The sequence below is a fragment of the Lycium barbarum genome, chromosome 10 (assembly GCF_019175385.1).
Source record: "Lycium barbarum isolate Lr01 chromosome 10, ASM1917538v2, whole genome shotgun sequence".
In the NCBI taxonomy this organism is placed as follows: domain Eukaryota; kingdom Viridiplantae; phylum Streptophyta; class Magnoliopsida; order Solanales; family Solanaceae; genus Lycium; species Lycium barbarum.
Window position 1 is genome coordinate 36154614 of NC_083346.1, and position 25629 is coordinate 36180242.

General features: G+C 36.4%; 2 protein-coding genes across 4 annotated transcripts; both read left to right on the top strand.

Moving 5' to 3' along the window:
* The first annotated feature begins 1071 nt into the window (after positions 1-1071).
* LOC132613852 (uncharacterized) lies at positions 1072-11385 on the top strand. The gene is made up of 7 exons (XM_060328132.1): positions 1072-1257; positions 2251-2542; positions 7008-7544; positions 8540-8592; positions 8715-8971; positions 9089-9372; positions 9942-11385. The coding sequence occupies exons 2-7, from the start codon at positions 2357-2359 to the stop codon at positions 11142-11144; spliced, it is 2520 nt and encodes an 839-aa protein (XP_060184115.1). The 5' UTR covers positions 1072-1257; positions 2251-2356; the 3' UTR covers positions 11145-11385.
* Positions 11386-13309: 1924 nt separating this feature from the next.
* Positions 13310-16313, top strand: LOC132614514 (uncharacterized). 3 transcript variants are annotated; one of them, XR_009572326.1, is made up of 5 exons: positions 13310-13406; positions 13493-14329; positions 14419-14568; positions 15188-15295; positions 15882-16313. XR_009572326.1 is itself a non-coding variant. In XM_060328981.1 (5 exons), the coding sequence occupies exon 5, from the start codon at positions 15606-15608 to the stop codon at positions 16188-16190; it is 585 nt and encodes a 194-aa protein (XP_060184964.1). In that variant the 5' UTR covers positions 13311-13406; positions 13493-13550; positions 14419-14568; positions 15188-15295; positions 15429-15605; the 3' UTR covers positions 16191-16313. The 3 variants fall into 3 exon arrangements, 2 of the variants coding, with proteins under 2 accessions (XP_060184964.1, XP_060184963.1); XM_060328981.1 differs by having other exon boundaries at positions 13311-13406; positions 13493-13550; positions 15429-16313; XM_060328980.1 differs by having other exon boundaries at positions 13311-13406; positions 15188-16313.
* Positions 16314-25629: the final 9316 nt, after the last annotated feature.

Sequence of the window (25629 nt, forward strand, 5' to 3'; positions counted from 1 at the left end):
CTTTTAATCATTAATTTGATTTTTGGTCTACTTATTTCACATGGTTGTTTATGTCTTTTAAGTCTTTTAAGTGTTAAGTGTAAACCTACTAACAGAAGCTCACGTTAGAGTCTAATGTCTTTAACTTAAAATTTTAGTTTTTCTTTGTCAGCCATTTGATTTTAAGTTTTTTTTTTTTTTTTTTTTGAATTTATACCTTTATTTTTTCTTGTCTGAATGAGTCCTAAACTTCTAATATTTTTCATATGAAAAAGATAGAGGTTGTAGATTTGGAGGTTCCTACAGAAGATACATCAGGAACATCAACATTTGCTGCAATTCAAGCATATGGTAATGCCCTAATACTTCTTCCGAGTGGGTAATCCTCCTAAAAAGCAAAAAAGATCAACTCCGTGTAGTCGAGACCCTAGCCTTGGGGATAATGATAGAAAAACATCTGAAGTTTGGGATCATTATACAAAGTTTTTTTTTAATAAAATGGGAGAATTAAGGGCAAAATGCAAGTACTACCCTAAAGTTTGGGATCATTACACATTTTTTTTTATTTCATATATTTTGATTTTAATTTTAGATAGTCTTTATGTTTAATTAATATGTATGTTTGTAACAACAACTAAAAGCTCCTATGCTCTACTTTATTTCCAGGTATGTGTATTAAGATGACAAAAATGGTGCGGCCACTACTAAGTTAGTTTTTAGCTTTATATGTAATAGTTTAGTAACTTTGGGTAACTTGAGTACTACACTATCACTAATAGTGAAAATGTTTCTATGATGTATGTTCCACCTTAAACTATAAATAAAAGTTATCGTTTGAACTGAAAAAAGACATGTTTTTTTTCAACTTTTTAATATTTTACTGATAAGTCTCATGGCTGCTAGTCATAAATCGAAAAATCGAACCAAACCAAACCAAACTGATAATAACTAAACCGGTGGTTATTATTTTATTTGGTTTGGTTATAGTTCTAGACATTTAAAAATCGACTAAATTAATTTAGTTATAATTTTAATCAATAACCGACCCAAATCAAACTATAAACACCCGGTGAAACGCTAGCTTAAGGAAAAGCTGACTCGTGAAAGAGTCCAAAAAGAGAGCACACACACTCTCTCCCCTACGCTTTAATTCGCACAGTACTCTAGAGAACACAGACAACTCAGTACATGTACAACTTATACACACTTGTGAAACAGTGCTTTTATGTCCCAAAGTTTTCAGGCTTCCCTCATCGCCGGCAACTACCTCCCTTTCCGGTATGTTATGAGTAACTTCTTTCTCCTCTTTCCAACTCTTTTTTTAGAAATATGTCAAATTATGCTTTGCTTTGTGTGTGTATGTATATGCAGTGTAGAGTATTCATTATCCTGTGTTTTTCCCCTCTTATTTATGGGTTTATAAGGGGGGAATTTCCATTTTAGTCACTCAATTTGCTGATATATGTGTTCATCTTTTGAAGTGTCTGCTTCCTTGGGAGTACCAGCTTTGTTTTTTTCCTTCAGTTTGAGTATTTTTTTTGTGTGTTGTTCATTCTTTTGACAAAAATCTGTGTTGGGTTTAAGCTGATTTTCCTTTTTCTGCTTCTTTCTTGTGTTATTTCGCCAAGAAGATAAATAATACTCCTTCCGTTTCAATTTATTTGTCTTACTTTCCTTTTTAGTCCGGTAAAAAAAGAATGCCTCTTTACTTTTTTGGCAACTCTGTGATTCCTAACTTTCCGCATGACATGTTTAAGACCACAAGATTAAAGGGCATTTCGTTACATTATACTTATTTTTAGTTTAAGACCACAAGATTCAAAAGTCTACTTTACTTTCTAAAATTCCGAGCCAAGTCAAAACCGGACATAAGGAGTAGTAGTTAGAGATAGGCATGGTACAAAATATTACGATTCTGCTGAGTTTAATAAATGTTGGTAACGGGCGCTTGATAAGTTGTGGATTCTGAAAAGTTTGAGCTGGAAGTTCTGTTCTACTCCTGCTTATTTAGGAATTCCTATAACCATCATTGCTGATTTGAAAAAAGATAATCTTGCACATATTATCCCAGAATATATGGTTATTTGCATGGATTTTAGGTTGAAGAGTAAATGTTGCTTAGACTTTTCCTCCTTGTTGTTTGCCAAGATTGTATAAAACACGAAGTTAAAATCCAATGGTGAGTCTATGCTATGGGGTGAAAAGTGGTTCCATCAATGTTGAGCTCACGTTATGTCATTTTGATGTAGTTTCTTTTTATGGTTTTTGCAGCATCTATATTGTGTGGCTTTAGCTTCAAGTCGACGACTTTGCAGTTCATGTTTTAAGTTTGCTGCTGAAGTTTCGGTACGTTTCTGTATAACCTTTCAAAAACTTAATGATTCGGAAAAAAGTGTTCTTGACTTACAAGCGAAAGAGGCTACCGGGTTCTGATCTTTATGTGGAAAATGGGATTCCTAATACACCTTCTGGGTGTCACAAGTTGAACGGTGTAGCCCCTTTGGTGAAGGAAGAGGAGAAGTATGAGAAGCCTAGCTTCAAGGATGAAAAGAAAGACCTTGAGGTGAGATCTTTGATATACCCTACTGTTCATTTGGATTAGGGAACTGAAGATTTTATGGAGGCATGAGGTCTTTGCTGTGCTTGTGATTGAGGTGTAGTAGTAGTTGCTGTTGTTGTATGAGGTCTTTGCCATGGCTTGATTTTATTTTTAGATAGTCATCTTCTACTTTATGTTGTCGCATTGTAAATGAAACCATGGCAATTATTCTGAATTAAATCCTAATCTACATACAGATCATCTCCTAGTTTTTTGACGTACTAGTGATTCTTGGTAACCAATATAAACACAGATGTGTAGTGCGGTGCATGATCCTAACATTTGTATCTCTTGCTTTCAGAAGTACATCATGCAAATGCTAATTATATGATTATCAGCTACCGTTCTACTGTGTCCTTGTTCTTGGCCTGTCAAATGTGATAGCTTATTTGACAGCTTTAATAGCCATTCTCTCTCTCTCTCTCTCTCTCTGCTTTATGGTAATCATTTACTTCCAGTTAGAAATGACAACTAGGATGAAGAGTATATTAGGGTAAATCCTAGAGTTCATGGTTTGTTGTCTAAAAAAATTCAAGAGTTCATGTTTTTCTTTTTGTGATGAATTGTAAAGTTGTATATACTGGAATATGTCTGCCTGTGCTTACATGATAGACCTGGTAGGGGTGGGTGCAAGCTGAAACGAGAGTCAGAAAAGAACTCCTTATGACAGGGCGTAGGCTCAAAAGTTTGTATGGAAAGTGTGACAGCTTAGACTTTGGCAGAATTTTCATAAACGAAACTTGATTTTTCATTTTTGTCAGAAAGATTTAAGTTTTTGCTAGTTTGAAAAGCTATTGCTATATTGTACATGATCCCAATGGGGATGACATGGTGGTTGAAGCATGAGAGTTACAAATCGGGGATTCCAGGAGTTACAAATCGGGGATTCCAAGTTCGAATCCCAGCTACAACCCCCGATGTGAGCTCATTTGCTCTTACCTTGGCAAGCAGGATTACTTTGGCAATCTTCTGCTTGTGGATTTGACAAGTTGCCCAGTTGAATGGTTGAGGAGTGTGCAAGTTGGTCCAGACATCATCAATTAAGAAAAATCTCTCTTTTCTACTTGATAAGCAATCACTTGTTGAGTTTATATGCTACTACTAGCTTCAAAACAAACCGTTGTAGAATTATGTTAGTTGAACTTTTTGAATAGGGTGAATACATTCTTCTCCCTTGTTCGTCCTACTATCAAATTAATTGTGAAGGTGCAGTTATCCCCTTTATATTCTGAACCCTTAGTATTTAACTTGTGAGCTCTTGGAAATGCTTTCTTCCATCATGAATAGATCTGTTGACAGAGACAGCCTTGTTAATCTGAAGGTAAATCAATTCATAAACAAAAGCATGTTGACATGACTCGTCAAATTTCTTTCTAGGTCTTCATTGCTAGTGTGCCATCCATGTTGATTAGTCTTCTCACTTCTACCTCCCCCAATCCTGCTGCAATCTGCATCAACTCCATCTGATCTGTTACTTCTTTCTTTCCCTGCTGCCCGGTTGTAGCATAGGTGGACTACCATAATCCCTTTAACATTCTTCCAAGTTACCCTATGCACATTTCCAAGCATAGTATAGTTAATAATTAGGACTGGATTCTCTCCAAGCAAACAATGTTGCATAGAGATCCTTTCTTATCAACACCACACTTCATTTTCGAATATTAAGTTATTTCATGGACTCCAGCAACTACCATTCCAACAAGTGATGGCTGGAACAAGACTTCCTGCTCCAATTGGGATCACCTGACCATGTGGTAACTCGTCGGAGCTTTCTCTACAACAGAGTGTCTCTTTGTAGTTTCTGCCTCTTGCTCAAAATCGAGAGCAACATATGCTAGTTTCTCTTTAACATTTCATATGATTTCCCACTCAACACTAGTGGAGAATGATTACCCTCTATTCGTCAGGCTCACCCAAATAATCAGTAAGATCAGTACCACCAAAATCCACTCAAAGGATGGCACAGGAAGGGCATAACCTTCATAAATTGTCATTATCTGTGTCTTTCTTGTTGTTGATATAGTAACATGGTGACTCGAACCGACAACTATAAGGTGGGAGGTGGCGGGTGCTTTCCACTTGAGCTACCCTCTCATGTCATTGACTCTTTGTGTGATACCATCACTCGGATCAAGGACAATACGTCCACGGGCATAATGAGACAAGATTGCCTAAATAGCAAGGGACATGGTAGGTGCTGAAACTTTCAAACATGACTTGGGTTATGTTCTCTATTTTAATCTTAGGATTCAGTAAGTATAGGTTAGTATAGGGAGCACCCAAGGGTTTGGTCTAGTAGTCAATGAAGTGGGAGAACCATGAGGTCTCAGGTTCAAATCTCAGCGGATGTAGCGATATCTCTCTATTTCATAAGCCTTAGTGGGCATAGTGTCTCGGTACCTGTGCTAGCAAAAGGTAGCAGGTACACAATGGAAAAGTCAGGGTGCATGCAAGCTAAGATCAGACACCACCATCATAAAAACATATTGGGTTGTATAGGGTGATCCTACATTTTAACCATTTCATTCCAATTGCTCACGATGTCTAGCAACACACAAGCAGAGACCTTTGCCTTACGCTTCTAATGTTTCCTCGCTATGCGTAGCCTCCATCTTGCAAAAACAGCCTTTACTTAAAAGCATTTCCAATGAACAGTGGAAGGGAGAGGTTCAACATCTTCACCATTCGTTATTCACATTTATTGGAAGGCGTTGAGAGAAGCTAAGATGGATCCTCTAACCCAGACTCTATACTTCCATTCAGGAGGTCACACCACCTTGATCTTCATACTGCTGGAGCAAGGGCATTAATTTCCTTGCTCGTACGGTCAGCAATACCAGGAAACAAGTGGTTCCACCACTGAGAATGATGTTACGATAAAGCTCCTTTCTGATCTCAACATCATACTTCATGATGGAACAGTGAGTTGTTTCACGGATTCCAGTAGCTTCTATTTCAACTGAGTGACGGCTGGAACAAGAGTTCTGGGCATCTAAACCTCTCTGCTCCAATTGTATTCACCGGGTTACCTGGCTATCTGCTAACTCATAGCTATTCTCAACAGCAGATGTGCTTAGTTTATTTTCACGTCGCGGACAATTTCTTGCTCAGCACTAATGGTAAGTGAATACCGTCTCTTCGTTAGGATCTTCATCAAATAATCTGCAAGATCCAGTGAAATGATTGCACGGGAAGAGCATACATAAAATGGCACTATGTCTTATACCATCACAACCTGTTGTATGGCCACTGACATAAAGAGACAAGGCTGCCTGAACAGGAACATATATGGTAGGCACATCGAAAGTTTCAAACATGATGTGAGTAACCTTGGGGTTCAGAGGTGCTTCACTAAGTAGCATAGGGTATTCTTCAGGAGCAATAGGTGGTGCATCTGCAATCTATTTTGCAGCTTCTGAGATTTGTTGCTTCACTTCACTACTTCAGTACTGTACATCTAATCTAGTTATAGTTCTTTTTCTTTTTATCTATACCTAGTTGTAGTGCAGGATGCTTTTGAAAAAAAATCTTTCTGCACCTTCCAAACTAGTTGACTTGACTTTCCATTTCCCTCCGCCTCAGATACATGGTCATTCAAAATCTTTCCCAAAATACTACTATTACTTTTCCACATTTTATACTACTCACAGTTCTGCATCCAATTCTAGTACATTATTGTTACTTCCCTAGATCTTTTTTTGAGAAGGGGGAAAAAAAAAAGATCTCGGGAAGTAACAATAAAGATCTACTGCTCTCCCGATTTCTAATTAGGCCTCTTTTATGGGTTAGAGCCTTAGAGGTAGTAAAACTTAATTAGTCCCATTATACAGCAAGTCAAACGGTTCAAACTGATTCGCATATGATTGACACACACTTCTTGTTTCCAGCTCTTGTCCTTTTATATCTTCAGATTTTGTCGAACGAGGACACGTTGCCCTCCTCAGTATTCTTCTTCTTCTACATTATTTTTCCCGTCAAGTAGAAGTTATGGTGATTACGGAAAGAGGATCAATGCAGAAACAATTGATTGGATGTAGTTGCATCTTGACATTTTCTTTTAAGTTTACTTAAGTATTTTTTAAGGATGAAAATTGTGCGCACTGTTGAAAGCTTATTTGTATCAACTGGCACATTTAAATGCCTGTTCCTTGTCAAAATGAAGAAAGCAGATAGGTAATTGAGTTATTGAAACTATTTTATACTTATATGATGTCTTCTGGGCTTTTATTATGACTTTTTAGGGACTGTGACTGTTAGATAGCTGAGTCGGAGGGATGGATTTTGAGCTTTAATGTGGCCTTTTGTGGCATTCTGGTTTTCATTAAAAGAATTTTCATCTTGCCTCTACCCAGATTATTATTCAGGTCGTTAGAAAAGGTGTCTTACTTGTAAACTTCCTAAGTTGCTTAATTGCTGTTCATCTTCGCAGGGTAATTCTGAAGAAGCTCACTCTTCAAAGGGTTTCAGAGGGCCTCTCTCTGAAGGAGAACCAAGGAGTTCACAAAAGAGTTTATGTTCTTGTGTTACCTCAGGTTGTGGATGTGATAGTAAATGCACCCAGAGGTTTTCACCTTCCCTGTTGACAGGATTGAATACTTCGAGAGAACAGGATTTGGTCACTCCAAATTCTGGGGGTGAGAGGAGATGCAATCTTCAGTATTGTGATACCTCTGATTTGGGGAAGCCGAGTCTGGAAGAAGCTGACACACTAAAAGACATCTCTCAGAGCCTCTCTGTAAATGCAGTAAGAAAAAGTAAATCGTCTTCCAGTCTGATTACTTTTCAGCGGAGAGCCAAGCGGGACAAGGATGCAGGTCGGGCGGATGCCAAGTGCAAGCTTGAAGTTGAAGATGTTGCTTGTTTGTCAGTTGAAAATACTGCATGTCTTGTTGCTCCTAATGGCTCTGAAAAATCAGTTTCTAAGAGTTGCTCAATGGATCTTTCAGCAGATTTTAAGCATCCGGAGGTTAATCCTTATCCTATGAAAAGCCATTTCATTACTAGGAATGAAGGGAACTTTTGCCAGTTGACTTTTAGATAATATTAGGAAGTGAGCCATATTAGCCTTATTGACAGTAACTCAGAAACCATCTGAAAGATATTTAACCAATTTTTGGAGATCAATGCTGGTGGTTCATATTTTTTTCTAATCTATTTTATAGTTATTTGTATTCCTAAACTAAAAGTGCAAAAATGGCAGAAAAAAACTACAAATATATTATGCATTTGTCGTAGTCTTAGGATTTCTCTAGACTCTTAGTTTGAATACATGACACAAATATTTATACTCATTCCATTTTCCTTCGACTGTTTTAAGTACGAGTTATTAGCTCTTTAGTTGAAGAAGTCATATGTTTAACCACAAGCATGCAGATTAACGCTAAAACTTATATCTAGTCTTTGCTGACTTTTGCAACATGGGGTCTTAAATTGGTGTCTGGATTTTATTTTATTTTTGAGGGCGCTTAGACTACAAACTATGTTTCTTGTTTTTCGTCTATTTTGCTTTGTTTTGTTTGTATGTTTGTTTGGATTTGGTTTTGGGAGATGTGATTTGGGATAATTCTGAGAGTTATCTTGTTTTTGTTTTCAGAAACATAAAATCAAGAATATTTGGATAAGAAAACAAAACGTGTGTAGAAACAAAACATTTTGTTTTTATGTCCAGACAAGGCTCAACTAATATATAAACATACTTGCTTTTCTATAACTGCATACAGGTTCTTTAATTTGAGAGACAATTTTCACTTTGCATGAGATTTTTTTTTTTTTTTGTGCATCCTGTTCAAACTGGAGACTTTGTTTTCTCCTTTGACATGTTAAGCTATGCGACGGCATTGATAACTCACTTCGATAGAACCTGATAGCTGCTCGGTTCATCTTTGAAGACTGACATGCAAACTATTTCTCTAGCAAATCATGTAATTTTCAATGTTAACCAAGTTTTTTATTTCGTTATAGACAGCCAGCGGAGGTGACCATTCTTGCGCTGTATCAGCTTCACAGATGAAGATGTAAGCTTAACTATCTTCTGCTCCTGCCTTATAGTGAAGCGAGGAGACAGGTTAATGAAAGATTCTTTATTGGAAATGTAACCTAGATATTCAATTTTATGTCCTGGATTTTGCTTGTACAGATTGTTAGATGTCAAGGAACAGCCTATCTCAGTCGAAGTAGCTCCACCAATCGGCGAAGTAGCTGTTCCAAATTCTGGAGTAGGTTTCTCTGGTTTTGACGATAGTGTTGCTTCCGATGCTGTCAAAGATTCATCATTTCATACTCTTCAGGACCCTTCTTTTGATGCTTTATCTAAAACTGAAGTGTCAATAACGTCTCCCTTAGAGGTTGCAAGTAACAGAGGCTCCCAAGCTTTAGATCTATCTATTCCTTGTGGTACGTATTTTTCTTTGGTTTTATCCTCCTGGATTTAAGATATTTGTTTTTGTAGGAGCTCGTGTTCACGAATTCTATGTGTCTCAGTATGCTTCTGTTTTAAATTACCATGTGCAGACAGTGATGACAAAACGGACTGCAATAGAAGGTCAGAAGAAGCATTTGATGAACACCTCATTCCAACTGCACTGGAAGTTCAGCAGAACCCCCCTTGCTCCTTGAATGGAAATGATTCTACGGTTTTACATAAGGTGCCTTCTGAGAAAAGTTTGGAATTACTTGACAACAAGCCTGAGAAGATAACTCCAAGTCATGCAGAGGTGCCTGAAGCTGGTTGCTTATCTGTAAAACCAATGGCTGATAGTAGTGAGGGCATTTCTTCGAAAAATGATTTACTGCAGGTAAGTGCAGTGCTAAAGAAACAGCTGGTCATCTCAGGGTGTGTTTGGTATGAAGGAAAATGTATTCCATGGAAAATGTTTTTTTTTTTTTTTCGGAAAACAAGTGGGTTTCTTACTTATTTTCTAGTGTTAGGTAAGTAAACGAAAAAATATTGTCTTAGGAGCATTTATATGTAATCTAGCAAACATTATTGGGATGAGGTGGGGAGTGGGAGTTCGAGGGTTGGGGGAGGGGGGGGGGGATGGTCAAGGGGGTGGGGGTTGGAGGCGTTGGGTGGGTGGGGAAGAGACAATGAACTTGGAATGTCACTTATGGAACTTGTTTTCCCTACTTCCGTAAGGATAAGTCATTTTCCTCATTTTTAGGGAACTTGTTTTCCAACTGAAAATGTTTTCCAAAATAATTTGACCAACCAAACATGGAAAAAACTGGATAACATTTTCTGAAAAATGTTTTCCTCTGTACAAAACACACCCTCAATGTATACCAATTTTCCATGAAGCTGTGATACTTTCAATGAAGTGAGTCTTTAATTTTGATTGAGATGCATTAAATTGTTTGCTTTCAGCTTTTCTCGGAAGATAGAACCTACAACTTTTTCCCATTAGCAAGCATGCAGGAAAATAAGAATGCTCATGTGAATTCTAAAGAAGGAAAAGCTTCCTCGTTAGAACACAAGAAGCATTGTGGGTCTACTTTAGCGGAATCCCCAGATTTTCTTGGTTTGTCACTGCCAACTGAATCCATGGTCGGTCGTCAAGCTTTAGTTTCGAGCTCCTTACAGTTGGCTGATGTATGGAATCAACCAAGGGAATTTATTCAAGGAGCAGTTCCTCAGTTTCCGGTTGATGCATCATTGCTTCACCGACATCAAATGATCCTGGACAACATTCTTAATAGAGCAAGATCTCAAAAGGGAAACAAGAGGACATTTGCAGAAAAATTCGGGTCTCCAACCATGTGGTCTGAAGAGGAGCTAGATTCTCTTTGGATTGGTGTTCGGAGGCATGGAAGAGGCAACTGGGATGTGATGTTGAGGGATCCAAGGCTGCGCTTTTTTTCCTGGAGGACACCAAAGGACTTGGCCGAACAGTGGGTGGAGGAACAGACGAAACTTTTACATGGAAAATCCATTTCCCATGCGAGACAGTTACGTAAAGCTGATCTTTTGTCCCATGATATGGATGATGTTCAACTTTCGCTTGGGCATGCATATTCCCAGTCAGAGGACAATATCCAGAGTCAAATACCATGCCATTTTAAAAATGCTCAAAGAACTTCGTTTAAACGACTTCACGTGGCTACAACAAATGTAGAGACCTTAGAGTCTCTCAGTCTCAGGGGAAAACGCAAAAGAGCTAGGTTCAATCAATCCGAAAACCGTGCAGGTTCAGGTGTTGAATGCTCATTCAGATCTCGTAGTATGAACTCAGGGTCTGAAGTGGGTAATTTGCCTCACTGGCTTACGGAAGTGGTTGCTATTCCACCCAGGCCTCCTGGATTTGCCCCAGATTCTTCATGGATTTTCCATCCGTGGGTTGGTCTACCATTTTCTGGACCTAACAGAGCTCATTGCGAATCAAGGAACAGATTGAACACTTCACCAAGAACTGAGCTGAATGATAGTAGCACTCATCGCCCTGCAGTTGCTATGAGACAGGGGAATCAACATTGTAAGTCAGAGGTGGATAAAAGAATTGACCTGATTGTCATCAATAGCGACGCCTCATCAGAGGAGACAATATCGGATGATTGTAGTGTCAGGCATTAGCTTAAGTTGGGATTTCATAGTTGAGGTTAAGCTTGTATAAAGGTTGGTATTCTAATTATCTCGGCTATTTCTTGAGGGTGAGGTTAACTGAGTCAAGTAGTTTTTTTCCCAATTATTGCAATCAGTTGATTTGCTAATGTTTATTTTTGCAGCTATTTGCTGTAGCTGTATGTTGTAAACTCACTCTAGTTCCTAATTAGGATTTGGTTAAAGCTGAGCAAATCCAAACGTCTTTTATGAACTCACGGCTCGTAAAAGCTTTCTACCCTTAGAAAATGTGACCATTTCTTGTTTTTATTTTCATGGTCTAAATGCACAAGTTAAATGATAATGCTGTGAAATATGTACAGATATGAGCTTATGAGTTGAACTTGAATTGTTTTGTTTTGGAGAATTGTCAATGCTAGAACACTAAGTATGTTGCCTTCCGTCTATGGTATTAGTACTAAATATTATCAGGCCCCTAGGTGCTTTCTTGAACATGTTGACCTTGGATCCAGGTCCAATGAAATAACAAGTAGGAAGGAGATGAGAGCAAAGGTAACACAAGGTCTTTGTTGTGTTTAAGTGATTTACAAAATTCAAACCCTACTCATTTTTTAATCAATTTGATTCTTTAAAATCTTCCTTGGTGGTTCCGATTTTCGGAGACGATACGTTAAATTATATTATAACTTGACAGAGTATGAGCCTTAATTGTTTATATGCTTTTAGCCTTACCGACATGTCTTGTTACAAAAGTGTGCAAGTTTAAAGATACTAAAACGATCCTCAAACACAAACGACCGAAGAAAAAGTTGATGAGGAGCAACCTTTTTTAGATTCAACTGAAGAAAAGGAGTGTTAGATATTTTGTACTATTTGTTAATACTGTTTTGCTGGAATAATTAGTTGTTTACTTGTCAGAGCAGTTGAATACATTGTTTAAATTTAAGCTTTTATTAGATGTCTTAAATTGTCAAAATAATTTAAATTTCAAATATTTATTCTGCAAATTTTCTATTTTCGAGTGGTTATTTAAAGCCCAAAAGCTAATAAAATTTTAGAAACGATTTTCAATTTTTTGTGCGGAGTGCCCTTCTTTTGGGCTGGTCTTTATATTTTGCCCCTCATTTATGCCTTCTTTAATTTTTGCCCCTGCTGCCTGTTTAATGAAAGTTTTTTGACGAAATTACCCTTACCCCATTAAAACCCTTTCTATTTCGTTATCTGCCCTTTTCTTTTCTTTTTTTGCTTCTTCGTTCCTTCTCTGTTTGTGCCTGTCTTATCTGTTTGAAAATTTAGGTATGAATTTGGATCTTTTACTCGTTTCAATATTTGTTTTTATGTTAAATTGTTGTTTGTTGAATTGATATCTTTGTCTTCGTCGTTTTATATATTTAATTGATCCTTTTGTTATAAAATTATTTTTTAACGTGTTTTTTTAAAGTGTCTATATGATTTTTTGAACTTTAGTTTCGTTCCCTATGTTATATCTTGGTTTTTTGAATGTCGTATTATGTTTTTGTTGATTTTGATATGCGTTTTGGTTTTCTCTGTGTTGAATCTTTGAAGTTTTGCCTGTGAACAGCTGTTTTAGGTTGTTGGTGTTGTTTTTGTTTAATGATCTGGTTTTTATGAAGAATGTGTATGTGTGAGGCGGCATATGCCTGTTCCGGCAGAATTTTTATTTTTTAAAACTGAATTTATGCCTATTCCAGCATAATTTCGTGACTTAAGTTAGTTTGTATGTGTTTTGATTTTTTGGTGTTTTTTTTTGTTAAGAATGTTGGTTTTTATGAAAGTTTATATATTTTCCTGATTATAAGAAAAAAAATTAGGCATTTTTTGAAGTTTGGTGGTAATATTTTGTATGAATGAAGTTATTTTGTATGTTTTTTGGTTTTCAATGTGTTGAATCTGTTTATTTTTGCCTGTGAACATTAGTTTAAGATTTTTGGTGTTGTCTTTTGTTTAGTAACCTGGTTTTTCATGAAGACTGTGTTTGTTTGAGGCAACATATGCCGGGTCCGACAGAGTTCTTGTTTTTTGAAACTGAAGTTATGCCTGTTCCGGCATAACTTCATGAATTAAGTTAATTTATGTGTGTCTTGGTTTTTTGGTGTTGTCTTGTTAATAATTTTGGTTTTTTATGCAATCTTATGTGTTTTTGGTGTTGTTTTGTTAATAATGTTGTTTTTTTATGCAATCTTATGTGTTTTGGTTCTTTCTTCTATTATGCAGGTATTTGTGTACCAGTCTAGGGGCTGATTTAGTATTATGGTATATGTTAATTATTTTCATTCTCATTTTTGGTTTATTCTTATGTAAATTCTTGGTTTCTGTTGACATTAATTTTTCTTTTATAGGAGGAACATCCCTTGGTTAAGTTTGAACACTGGGTTGAAGGAGGTGGCATGTGGAGTGGTGATTTTCATTTTTGGAGTTTGATTTTGTCCTTTTTGAGTGTCTCTCAATTGGACTTGTTGAAAAAGGGTGTTTTTGGACAGTTTATGGATTTGGTTGATGTCCACTTGAGTGATAGTATTTTCCATTGCTTGATCTTATCCCAACTTTCATCTAGTAATGATAGTGCGTTAAAGTTTAAGATATTTGATCGCGTGTGTGTATTTGATTCCGAGTCTTTCCGTCTTATTACTGGTTTGGATTCTTGTGTTGGCGATTTTAGTGTTGTGTCTAGCAGACCAAATAGATTGTTGAGACTTTATTTTTGAAATCAGGATAGAATAAGGTTGTGTGATCTCAAGAGTTTCTTACAGATTGAGTCAAGTAATCGTACTGTTGGTTTTTGGGAAAGATCTAGTGATCCTGTTAGACTTGCTGAGGTCTATATAATGGAGAGGGTTTTGTTGGGTCGTAATGAGAAATGTGTTGTTAAAGGTTATCTAATGAAGATAATTGATGATGATAGTCTTCGAGTGTCTTATCCTTGGGGTTCTCGTAGTTTTAATTGGTTGGTACGGTCGATTCGTGGTTGTGTGAAGACTTTCAAGAGCATGCCATCTACACGTTATATGATTAGCGGTTTCCCTTATGCTTTAGATGTGTGGCTGTTGGAGGTTTTCCCTATCTTTCGAGGGTTTTCAAGTTTTCATGGTCTGAAGTCTCCTCGTATGTTGTCTTGGGGTCCTTCAAAGCAAGTTGATTATAAAGTTATTACTGATAATTTCTTCCATGCTGAAAAAGTATGTGTTTCCTTTTTGTTGATGCTTCTTTTTCCCTCTATTTATTTTTTGTGTTTTTGTCTAATTGATGTGTTTATATTGTGTTATAGAGATTCAAGAAATTTATTGTCCATGCTGTTGTTGTTGGTACGGAACAAGAGATGCTGGATTATCCAGTTGCACTTAAATTTCCAGATGATTCAGGCCCTTGTTCTTCCCGTGCGGTTTTGCCATCTCAACTTACTTCTTAGATAGTTGATGTAAGTTGTACTTTGCCTTTTGTGTTTTTGGTTGTTTAACTGAATTCTGAGTTAGAGGCCTTCTGGTAGAGTATTCTTGGAATCTGCCCCTTCCGGCATACATTTCTCCTTTCATATTTCAGTTCTGCCCCTACTAGCATACTGTTCTCATTTTGAGACTTATTTTAGTAGGTAACACATTTTGCAGTCTTCTCTGTTTTGGTTATGGAAATGAAAGTTTATGCCCCTTGAGGCATACTTTTCGATTTTGCAAACTTAAAATTTGCCCCTTCCGGCATACATTTCTCCTTTCATATTTCAATTCTGCCCTTACCGGCATATTGTTTTCATTTTCAGACTTATTTTAGTAGGTAACACATTTTAGCAGTCTTCTCTGTTTTGGTTTTGGAAATGAAAGTTTATGCCCCTTGAGGCATACTTTTTGGTTTTGCAAACTTAAAATCTGCCCCTTCCGGCATACATTTCTCCTTTCATATTTCATTTTTGCCCCTACCGGCAAACTGTTTTCATTTTCAGACTTCAGTTCTGCCGGGTCCCGTATACTTGTTCAACATTAATTTAATGGCATCAAAAGTAATGTGTTGTTTTATTGATCTGTTATACTGGGTGTTTTGTCTAGTGTGAAGAAGCAACTTGATGATGAACGATCTACAATTGTCAAGGTGTTTTGTCTAGTGTGAAGAAGCAACTTGATGGTGAACGATCTACAATTGTCAATCAAGTAAAGGTATGGCTTTTTATTTTTTTTATTTTTGAGTTTGTTAATATGATATGTATACTTTGCATGCTGCATTTGTTGTTTTTGTTTATTCTCATTTTCTTTTCTTCTTTGTTTAATTTTTTTTCCCCTTGTTTTGTAGTCTTTGGATAGCCATTTCGAAGAATTAGATAAAAAATTTGTTGGTGCGATTAATGCTGTGGATAACTTAGTTCGTGTACATGATGAAACAAAGGCATGTGTAGCAGCTTCTGAAAGTGCTAAAACAACTTGTTTAGAAAGTAGACTTGAGAGTTTGGAAAGTAAATTTGATTATGTGATGCATTGTGTTGAAAGTTTAGTTCGACTGCATAGCGAAAACAAATCTTGTAAAGCTTGTGCATCTGGTAAAAGACAACCTGATTTGGGTTATTCAATGAATGATAAGGTGAAGTTAGATGCACATCTTGGAAAAGATTTGCAGGAACATATGGAGAATATGCTTTGTAAAGCAAGGTCTACGAAAAATGAGACCTCTCCCATGCTCGATATGCTCTGTGATGCTGCTGTTTCTTCATCAAGTCAACTGTCTGATAAAACTCAAACTCTTTCTCAGTTTGAAAAGGAATTTGTGAAAGAAAATGAAGACCGCGTAAAAAAAGAAGCACTTAACGAAGTTGCTGCAAATAATGATGCTTTTCAATGCGGAGATTATGTGTTTTCTTCTAATGAAGCATCACAAAATGTAAATGAAGTAGCAGCTGCTGTTGAAGATTGTAGAAAACGTCCGAGATGCGAAGATGGAAATAAAGAAGATGATGGTTATCCTAATTGGTATTTGCTTACACCGAGCAGTACTCCAGTTGAGAAACGATTGAGTTCTGGGACTGATATATACTGTACTGCAGAAGAGTTAGGAAAGTGAATTGATTTTTTTGTTGTTATTTAAGGCAAGTGTTATGTTATTATGTTTCCCCCTTTTTCGAATGATGTATATGTAAATTGGTTTTTCATTTCTGTACATATAATGAAGTTTCACTTTTTCAAACTGTACTCTATTGTAGTCTGCCTTAACCGGCATACTTTTGCCATTTGTGAACAGATGTTCTACCCCTTCCGGCATACTTCTAAGATGGAAGTAACTGTTTTTCCTAAAAATAAAAAAGATAATTAAAAAGTGACTCTTGCTCCAAAACATCTCGAATAAGTGCTACAGTTACTTCCAATTAATGTATTAATTGTTTTGTTTTTATAAAAAAATAAAAATGGAAAGAAAAACTGAAAAATTCTTTGTATTTTTGTCAATATTTGCAACAGTTACTCCAATTCAAATTTCAGTAACTGTTTTTGGTTTTAAAAAAAAAAAACTACAAAACTTGCTTTATCCTCATCCAATTGAAATCCAAAGAGCTTAATATGCAAAAGTCAAGCCAAATAAGCTTGCCGCCTCTGGCATAAGCTTGCCCGTTGGGAATAGAAGTTCTGCCCCTTCCGGCATACTTCTAAATTCGTAGTAATAATTTTTTTTTGTTAGAAATAAAAAAGATAATGAAAAAGTGACTCTTATTCCCAATATCTCTAATAGGTATTGCTACAGTTACTTCCAATTGAAAATGTATTAATTCTTTTGTTTAAAAAAAAAAGAAAAAAAAACTGAAAAACTCTTTGTATTTTTGTCAATAATTGCAAGAGTTACTTCAATTCAATTTTCACTAACTGTTTTGGTTTTTTTTTTTTAAGAAAAAACTGCAAAACTCCCTGTATCCTCATTCAATTGAAATCCAATCGTTTCAACAGTTATTCCAATTTAAAATCGACTAATTTGAACTTTTATAGAAAGCCACACAGTTATGCCCACAACGACAAACTTTTATTCTTAGCACACTTACATTATGCCTCGTTCGGCATAAGTTTTGTCACGTGGTTAGCACGTGTGCAATTTTAATTTTTTTTTGTTCAATATATATTTGCCCGCTCTTCTTGTATTTTACTTTTTATTTTCATTTGTTCATTTTAAAGCTGAAGAAGGCAGTTGCTTTGTCACGTTTCCTATATCATCTTTATCAGTTTTTTGATTGATTTCTCTTAGTGGGGTTTCAATTTCATCTGTAAGTTATTAGTTACTATGTTATTACTTGTGGATAAGTTATTTCCTTCAATTGTTTGTGTCTGTATTTTATTTGAATAGGGTTTTCTGTTTTTTTTTCTTTTTCTTTTTCTTCTTTTACGTTTTTCATAATGCATTGTGTTAATGTATATTTTGGTAATGTTTTTTTATGTGTTTTTTTTTTCCTGATTGAATTTTATGTTTTGTTCATGTCAGTGTGCTAAATCGTGAGACGTCAATTTGGACAAGTTGCTGACTATTATATTCGTCCGGAAGAGTGGACAGACACACGCATCAGTGCTGTATGGCGAGGGGACGAAAAGTTTGTTAAATTTGTTGAGAAATTTCTTACAAAAGAACAGTTGGTAATTTTGAAGAATCGTCCTTTTTGGAAATTTATGGAATTGCATAATATAAAAATGTCGGGTATCTTGGTGAATTTTATGTTGTTGTCGGAAGTTCACTGTTCTGAAACCAATGAAATGCATTTTAATATACAAGATAAACTTGTGACATTTACAGACCAATCATTTAAGAGAGTCACTGGGTTATCAATTACTGAACCTCTTAGATCTTTCTATGCTAAATATAACAAAACCAATGACAGTCGTCTTTTGAGAAGATATTTTGGTGTTGAAGATGGTAAAAGGAATTTGGAAATGAGGGATTTGAAGAATGTGATGAGTGCTGAAAATGTAGATTTTGAAGATGACCTTGATGCGGTGATGCTAGCAGAGGTATATATTCTTGGTCGTGCCTTATTGGGCGGTAGGATTGATAAGAAGGTATTGTGGCAACATATTGTATACATAGAGGATAGTGAATTGTTTGAGCAGTTTAATTGGGGGTCTTTGTGTTTTGCTGAACTCCTGAGGTGTTTCAAATCAATATATAAGAAAGGGATAAACAGACATACTATTGATTATGGTGTTGTTGGTTTTGTTTATGGCTTTATCGTTTGGGTTTGGTCTAGGTTCAATGACTATCGCAGACAATATGTTGAAATTGTTGGCGATTGTCGTGAACCTCTGATGTTGTCGTATGTCAGTAATAAATCTCCACAATTCAATGATGTCAAGAAATTGCTTGTATCCGAAGAGTACACGAGAAAGGTAATGGTGTTTATTGCCCTTTACTTTTTGTGTCAACTTTTAATGTGGTTTTCTTTTTCTGTTTTGATGTAATTATTATTTATTATTGTATGGATTTTATTTCAATAGCGAGGTAAATGGGTGGTTGATGAATCTCCGGACAATTCAAGTGTTGATGGAAGTGAATCTGAAGATGCCAATATTGATGGCAAATCCACTGAAAGCTCTTCTCTAGAGCGTCACATTGAGGTATTTCTCATCGTTCCTCTCTGTTTTTCCTCTAAAAGTTTTGTTCTTTTTTTTCTTGAGTTTAACACTTTGCTGTATTTGTTTATTTTCCTAGTTCCTAGAAAATGTTTGTGATGTTAAATTGGATAGGATTTTGAATAATCAACAGCAGGAGAAGGTCCGAATGGATCAGCTGATTTCTGCTCTGCAAAAAGCAGGATTAAATTTTGAATCCCAAACTGCTCCTGATGCTGAAAATGTTCGTCGACATGTTGATTCTCCTCGTCATGTTGAAAAGGGTAGACGCAAGAGTACAAGATCTGTTCGTAAAAGTGTTGCTGCTAAAAAGAAAACTAAACAAGCCAGGTCTCGTAAAAATGTTGAGCAATCTTCCGTTGGCCAACGAAGAAGATCGGTGCAGTCTCATGTTGGTGAAGATATTGCTGATATTGAACAGGCCTTTTGGGATGTTGAAACTGCCACCGGAGATGGGGGGGGGGGGGGGGGCAACTCGTTTGGTGTTGATTTGTCTAATGTTGAGGCTGAAAGTAATCAAGAAATTCAGATGGAAGATGTGCAAGCCGTTTCTAGTGAAAGAACCGTTAATGAGACAGAGTTGGGAGGCAAAATCTGGTTTTACAAGAGAAGAAAATTACGCAAGACATTACAAGATGCAGATGCTTCTCCTAATCCATGGCTTCCGGATGGTCCTCAACCTACAAATGTGGCAGTTGATAGGGACAATGCATTTGAACATGTTTTTGGAGAAGGCCAAGCAAATGTGTCACGTCCTATGGAGACAGATATTGAACAAGTTCAATCTCTAAATGCAACTGAAAATGTTGAGGCAGAATTGCCTTCGGTAAATTTACATTTATACTTTGTTGTTTTCTAAACCTAAGTTGCCTGGCACACTTTTCTGGTAGTTAACACTTTGTGTACTCTTTTTTTTTTTTCTTATGCAAATGATAGTTTTACCCCTCCTGCCATAATCCCCCATTTTATTGCAAACTCATATTCTGCCTACTCCGGCATACTACCTTTTTTTGCAAAGTTATATTTCTTCCTACACCGGCATACTTTTGCTTTTTGAAACTTAGCTCTTGCCCCTTCCGGCATACTTTCACATTTTATTGCAAACTTATGTTCTGCCTCCTCCGGCATACTCATCTCTTTTGGAAAGTTATTTTCTGCCCAGTCCGGCATACTTTTACTTTTTGAAACTTAAATCTTGCCCCTTCCGGCATCCTTTTCCCTTTTTCAAGCATAAGGTTTGCCCCTTCCGGTATATTGTTCAAAACTTTTTGATAAATTTTCCTTTTTGTGAACCTAACTTCTGCCTGTTTTGACATAATTTTTAATCTTTTACCACTTGCAGAATTTGTTAATTTTTTATTTTAATATTTTTCCTTCGATGATGGATGTTGTGTTTCTTAATTTGTTACTTTATGTAGGTTGTTGTGGAGGAACAATTGGGCGGTGAACAGTTTCGTGATGCCAATCGCGTAGAATCCAACGTATCTCCATCGAAAGGACATATGCCTGAAAATCTTAAGCAAACTCAAGATGACGCTGCGGTAGTTTCTGATCATCTCGAACGAGATTTATCTCCGGCCAGAGATGATAGGACAGAAGAGGATGATACGTTGGTGTCGCCTCATCATGATGAATCCATTGTATCTCAAGCTGAAGGAAATGCAACTGATACTTTTGCTTTTTGAAACTTAGCTCTTGCCCCTTCCGGCATACTTTCACATTTTATTGCAAACTTATGTTCTGCCTCCTCTGGCATACTCATCTCTTTTGGAAAGTTATTTTCTGCCCAGTCCGGCATACTTTTACTTTTTGAAACTTAAATCTTGCCCCTTCCGGCATCCTTTTCCCCTTTTCAAGCATAAGGTTTGCCCCTTCCGGTATATTGTTCAAAACTTGTTGATAAATTTTCCTTTCTGTGAACCTAACTTCTGCCTGTTTTGACATAATTTTTAATCTTTTACCACTTGCAGAATTTGTTAATTTTTTATTTTAATATTTTTCCTTCGATGATGGATGTTGTGTTTCTTAATTTGTTACTTTATGTAGGTTGTTGTGGAGGAATAATTGGGTGGTGAACAGTTTCGTGATGCCAATCGCAAAGAATCCAACGTATCTCCACCCAAACGACATACACCTGAAAATCTTGAGCAAACTCAAGATGATGCTGCGGTGGTTTCTGATCATCTCGAACGAGATTTATCTCCTGCCAGAGATGATAGGACAGAAGAGGGTGATACGTTGTGTCGCCTCATCATGATGAATCCATTGTATCTCAAGCTGAAGGAACTGCAACTGAAAACGTTGAGGCTGAATTGCCTTCGGTAAATTTACATTTATACTTTGTTATTTTCTAAACCTAAGTTGCCTGGCACACTTTTCTGGTAGTTAACATTTTGTGTGCTCTTTTTTGTTTTGCTTATGCAAATGATAGTTTTGCCCCTCCTGGCAAAATCCCCCCTTTTATTGCAAACTCATGTTCTGCCTACTCCGGCATACTACCTTTTTTCGCAAAGTTATATTTCTGCCTACACCGGTATACTTTTACTTTTTGAAACTTAGCTCTTGCCCCTTCCGGCATACTTTCACATTTTATTGCAAACTTATGTTCTGCCTCCTCCGGCATACTCATCTCTTTTGAAAAGTTATTTTCTGCCCAGTCCGGCATACTTTTACTTTTTGAAACTTAAATCTTGCCCCTTCCGGCATACTTTTCCCTTTTTCAAGCATAAGGTTTGCCCCTTCCGGCATATTGTTCAAAACTTGTTGATAAATTTTCCTTTTTGTGAACCTAACTTCTGCTTGTTTTGACATAATTTTCAATCTTTTACCACTTGCAGAATTTGTTAATTTTTTATTTTAATATTTTTCTTTCGATGATGGATGTTGTGTTTCTTAATTTGTTACTTTATGTAGGTTGTTGTGGAGGAATAATTGGGTGGTGAACAGTTTCGTGACGCCAATCGCGAAGAATCCAACGTATCTCCATCCAAAGGACATACGCCTGAAATCTTGAGCAAACAACAGTTGAAAATCTTGAGCATATAAGACGTGAAACACCTGAAGCTCAAGTTTCTAACGAGGGTGATGAACGCGCTGTTGTTCCTCATATTGGTGTTATGCCCAAGCCTATTAAAATGGTTGAGCCATTGAGGACCGAACTTGCCAATGCAGACTCGGTTCAAGTCACCACTCCAAGGGAGTCTGCTGTTGTTGATGGAAAGGGTGATAACTCTCAAGGAATGGAGGACAATTTTCGATATGTGTCCTTTGAAGATATTGTAAATGTCGCTTCTTCCGCTATCAAAGAGAGTACTGTTATTCAAACCCATCCTCTTGCTGAAGAAGAGCCTGTTGTTGAAGTGGCAGAAGTGCTATCTTCCTTGAAGACAAGGCGCCAGAGGAAAAGGACAGCAGAGGATGATACCCCGACACCCGGATGGATGCTATATTCTGGACGTAATGATCTTCCTTTTGGGTCACGGAAGGACGAAAGTGACTGGAATGAACAGTACAGAAGGATGTGCCTATTCCATTACTTCAAAAGCAAAGTTGTCGTGAACTTTTTGGAAAAAATTTATCAATCCTCGAAATCTTCCACCAAGTAACTTTCGACCTACTGGGTATGGTTTTAGTTATGTGTTTGCTTTCTTGCATTTTTCTTCCTTATTTTGGGTTTATGTTTTTTTCTTTTTCAGTCTTTTAAGTACAATCTTTGTATTTTTGCCCCTCCTGGCATAATCCCCCCTTTTATTGCAAACTCATGTTCTGCCTACTCCGGCATACTACCTTTTTTCGTAAAGTTATATTTCTGGCTACACCGGTATACTTTTACTTTTTGAAACTTAGCTCTTGCTCCTTCCGACGTACTTTCACATTTTATTGCAAACTCATGTTCTGCCTCCTCCGACATACTCATCTCTTTTGGAAAGTTATTTTCTGCCCACTCCGGCAAACTTTTACTTTTTGAAACTTAAATCTTGCCCCTTCTGGCATATTGTTCAAAACTTGTTGATAAATTTTTCTTTTTGTGAACCTAACTTCTGCCTGTATTTTTGTAATTTTTGTTCCCTTTTCTTTAATCAGGGCAGAAGACGAGGTAATGCATCATGACAATTTGAACCAACTCAGTAAAGTTTATAAGTTGGGTGATGTTGAGCCAAAATATAGGATGTTTTTTTTTGGTGCTGTACCATGATGTCTATGCGCTTAATGATGAGGTTCATGATTGTCTTTTACTTTTTCTTTTCTTATTTTTCTGTTAGTTATTGCTTCTTGCTTCTTTTTTTTTTCTTTATCGCAGAATCACTATTTTTTTCCTTAACACAACATATTGATGTGATGCTATATTATTTGAGGAAGAAAATGATGTATCATCCTCCAGCTGCCAATGCTGTTAAGTACACAACCGTCGATATGATGTTTGATCAGCTCATGCAATTTGACATCAATAGATACAACAAAGACCCGGTTAATTACCACTGGTTTGGTGGTGACAGTGATGATGTATTTTTGCTTAGTAATATTGTGTATGGGAGAAGAGGAAAATGTGGTATATCATGGGAGAATGTCGACAGGGTATTAATCCCTATTCGCCCAAGAGATGATGATCCTGAAGCAATTTCTCACTATGCACTTGCTGTTTTCATCATTGATGAGCGTAAATTGGTAGTTTATAACTCACTTAATCATAATGATGATCATTTGGTTCGCATTGTCAAGGCCTACTGTGGTATGATCCCTAAGTTGTTGATGATCAATGATTTTCAATTATTCAGGCCATCATACAATAACTTCAGTAATCTGACATATACCTGGGCTGCCTGTCCAAAGCAAGGATCGTACGTTTCATTCTTATGTTTTTTTTAGCTTTTTCCGTTGTTTTTTGTTGATTTTTATTTTTTTATTGTTTTTGCTTTTCTGTTGTTCTAAAACATCTCTCTTTTATGACTTTCAGAGATTATAATTGTGGTCGTTTTTTGATCAAGTTTGCTGATATACTGATTAGTGGTCAAAATCCTGCTGATTGGGATGATTCTGGTTTGATGAACTACATGAAAGAGTGGTAAATTAATTTGGTTTGTCATGGGAAAGATAAGCTGACAAAGGGTTATGACACGCCACCAGATACAGCTGGAAGTGATTATCATGAGCATAACGATATGGAGTGTGAGTATGAGATGAAAAAGAGAGCAAGATCTGTGAAGAAAGGAAAAAAAATAGTTTGTTTTAGTTATTTTTGCACTATGTAATCTTTTTTTCACGCGCCCTTGTGTTTTTTTGTAAATGTTATAAGATTGTATAGTTTGTTTGTGTTATAAATTTCAACTTTAAGCCCCTTTGTAATTTGATGGTGTTCATTTTTAATCTCAACTTCTCTGTTCATAAAAGCTGTTATTTTGTTGAAAATCCAAGTTATGCCCTTTCCATCACAACTTCATGGTGGTTATGTAATAGAAGTTTGCCGGGGTCGGCATAGTTTCTCATTATGTAAACAGAAGTTCTGCCGATTCCGGCAGAATTTAAGTTCAGAAAACTTGCCACAACCAGCAACAAAGACAAACCCTTTGAAGTTATTGACCAGCCAAAATGCATTTATTGGGGATTATTTTTGACGGAAAGCTGTTATTTTGTTGAAAACCAAAGTTATGCCCTTTGCATCACAACTTTATGGTGGTTATGTAATAGGAGTTTGCCGGGGTCGGCATAGTTTATCATTTTATAAACAGAAGTTCCACCCTTTCCAGCAGAAATTAAGTTCAGAGAACTTGCCATAACCGGCAACAAAGACAAAACCTTTTAACTTTTTTGACTAGTCAGAACGCATTTTATTGGGATTAGTTGAGACGCCAATATTTTGGGCAGTCAAACGCATTTATTAACTTTAATTAAGTGTATTTTGACTGTACTTATGATTTTACACTATAAATTAGACCATTTTTACAATCACTCACATTTTATCTCTTTCTTATACAACTTTTGCTGCATAACAATGGATGTGAATTTCGAGAAAAGGTTAAGCAGGTCCTATGTCCGTAACAATGACTTTGTATGTGTAAATGTTACCATGAAACTTTTTTGTTTTCATCTGGGTTTTTATTCCATTCATCCGTATTTTTAGTAATAATTTTGTGTGTTTATTTCGTTGCAGATCTTTCCAAATGACATCTCAGACAGTGTTCCGGACTTTGAATGTGAAGCCTACGTGCTTTATGGTTAGCATTACTACAAGATGACTTACAAAGTTGGTGCATATCGGTGCCTTTGCCAGGGGTGGAAAGACTTTGTTGATTCCAATGGGCTGCAGGAAGGAGATACTCTATGCTTTAGGCTTGTTGAGTGCAATGTTGACATAGGGATTATTGTTGAGAAGAAGGAGGGGATTGTAGTTATAGACTAGATCTGCTCATAATTTTTGATTTAGTATGAATGAATTTTTATTTTTAGTCTATTTTGTTGTCATTGTTTTTTTTTTTTTTTGCTCTCCAAAATTTGTATGAATGAAATTTTGCTATGAATGAAATTTTGCTATGAATGAATGAAATATTTTACTTAGTGTTAATTGTGTTGTGCTGAATGTTTTTTTTCCAATTTTCCAGCATTTTAAAATATTTTATAAACAACAAAGCACATAAGTATGCCCCTAACGACATACTTATTTATTTTGTAAACGGAAGACATGCCGGTTCCAGGATAAATGTAAAACTTGAAAACAACAGAGAGAAAGAATATTGTTATGTCCCAAGTCATACATTTATTAAACTTACCATGTAGACTTTGAGATACCAATTTTATTTTGCCATTTTCCCCGGCAAAAACTGTTATACCTGCCACAGGAGGCATAAATTATAAAACTGGATAATTAAAGTTGATGATTTTTTTTCTTTTTTCCTCAATGTTTTATG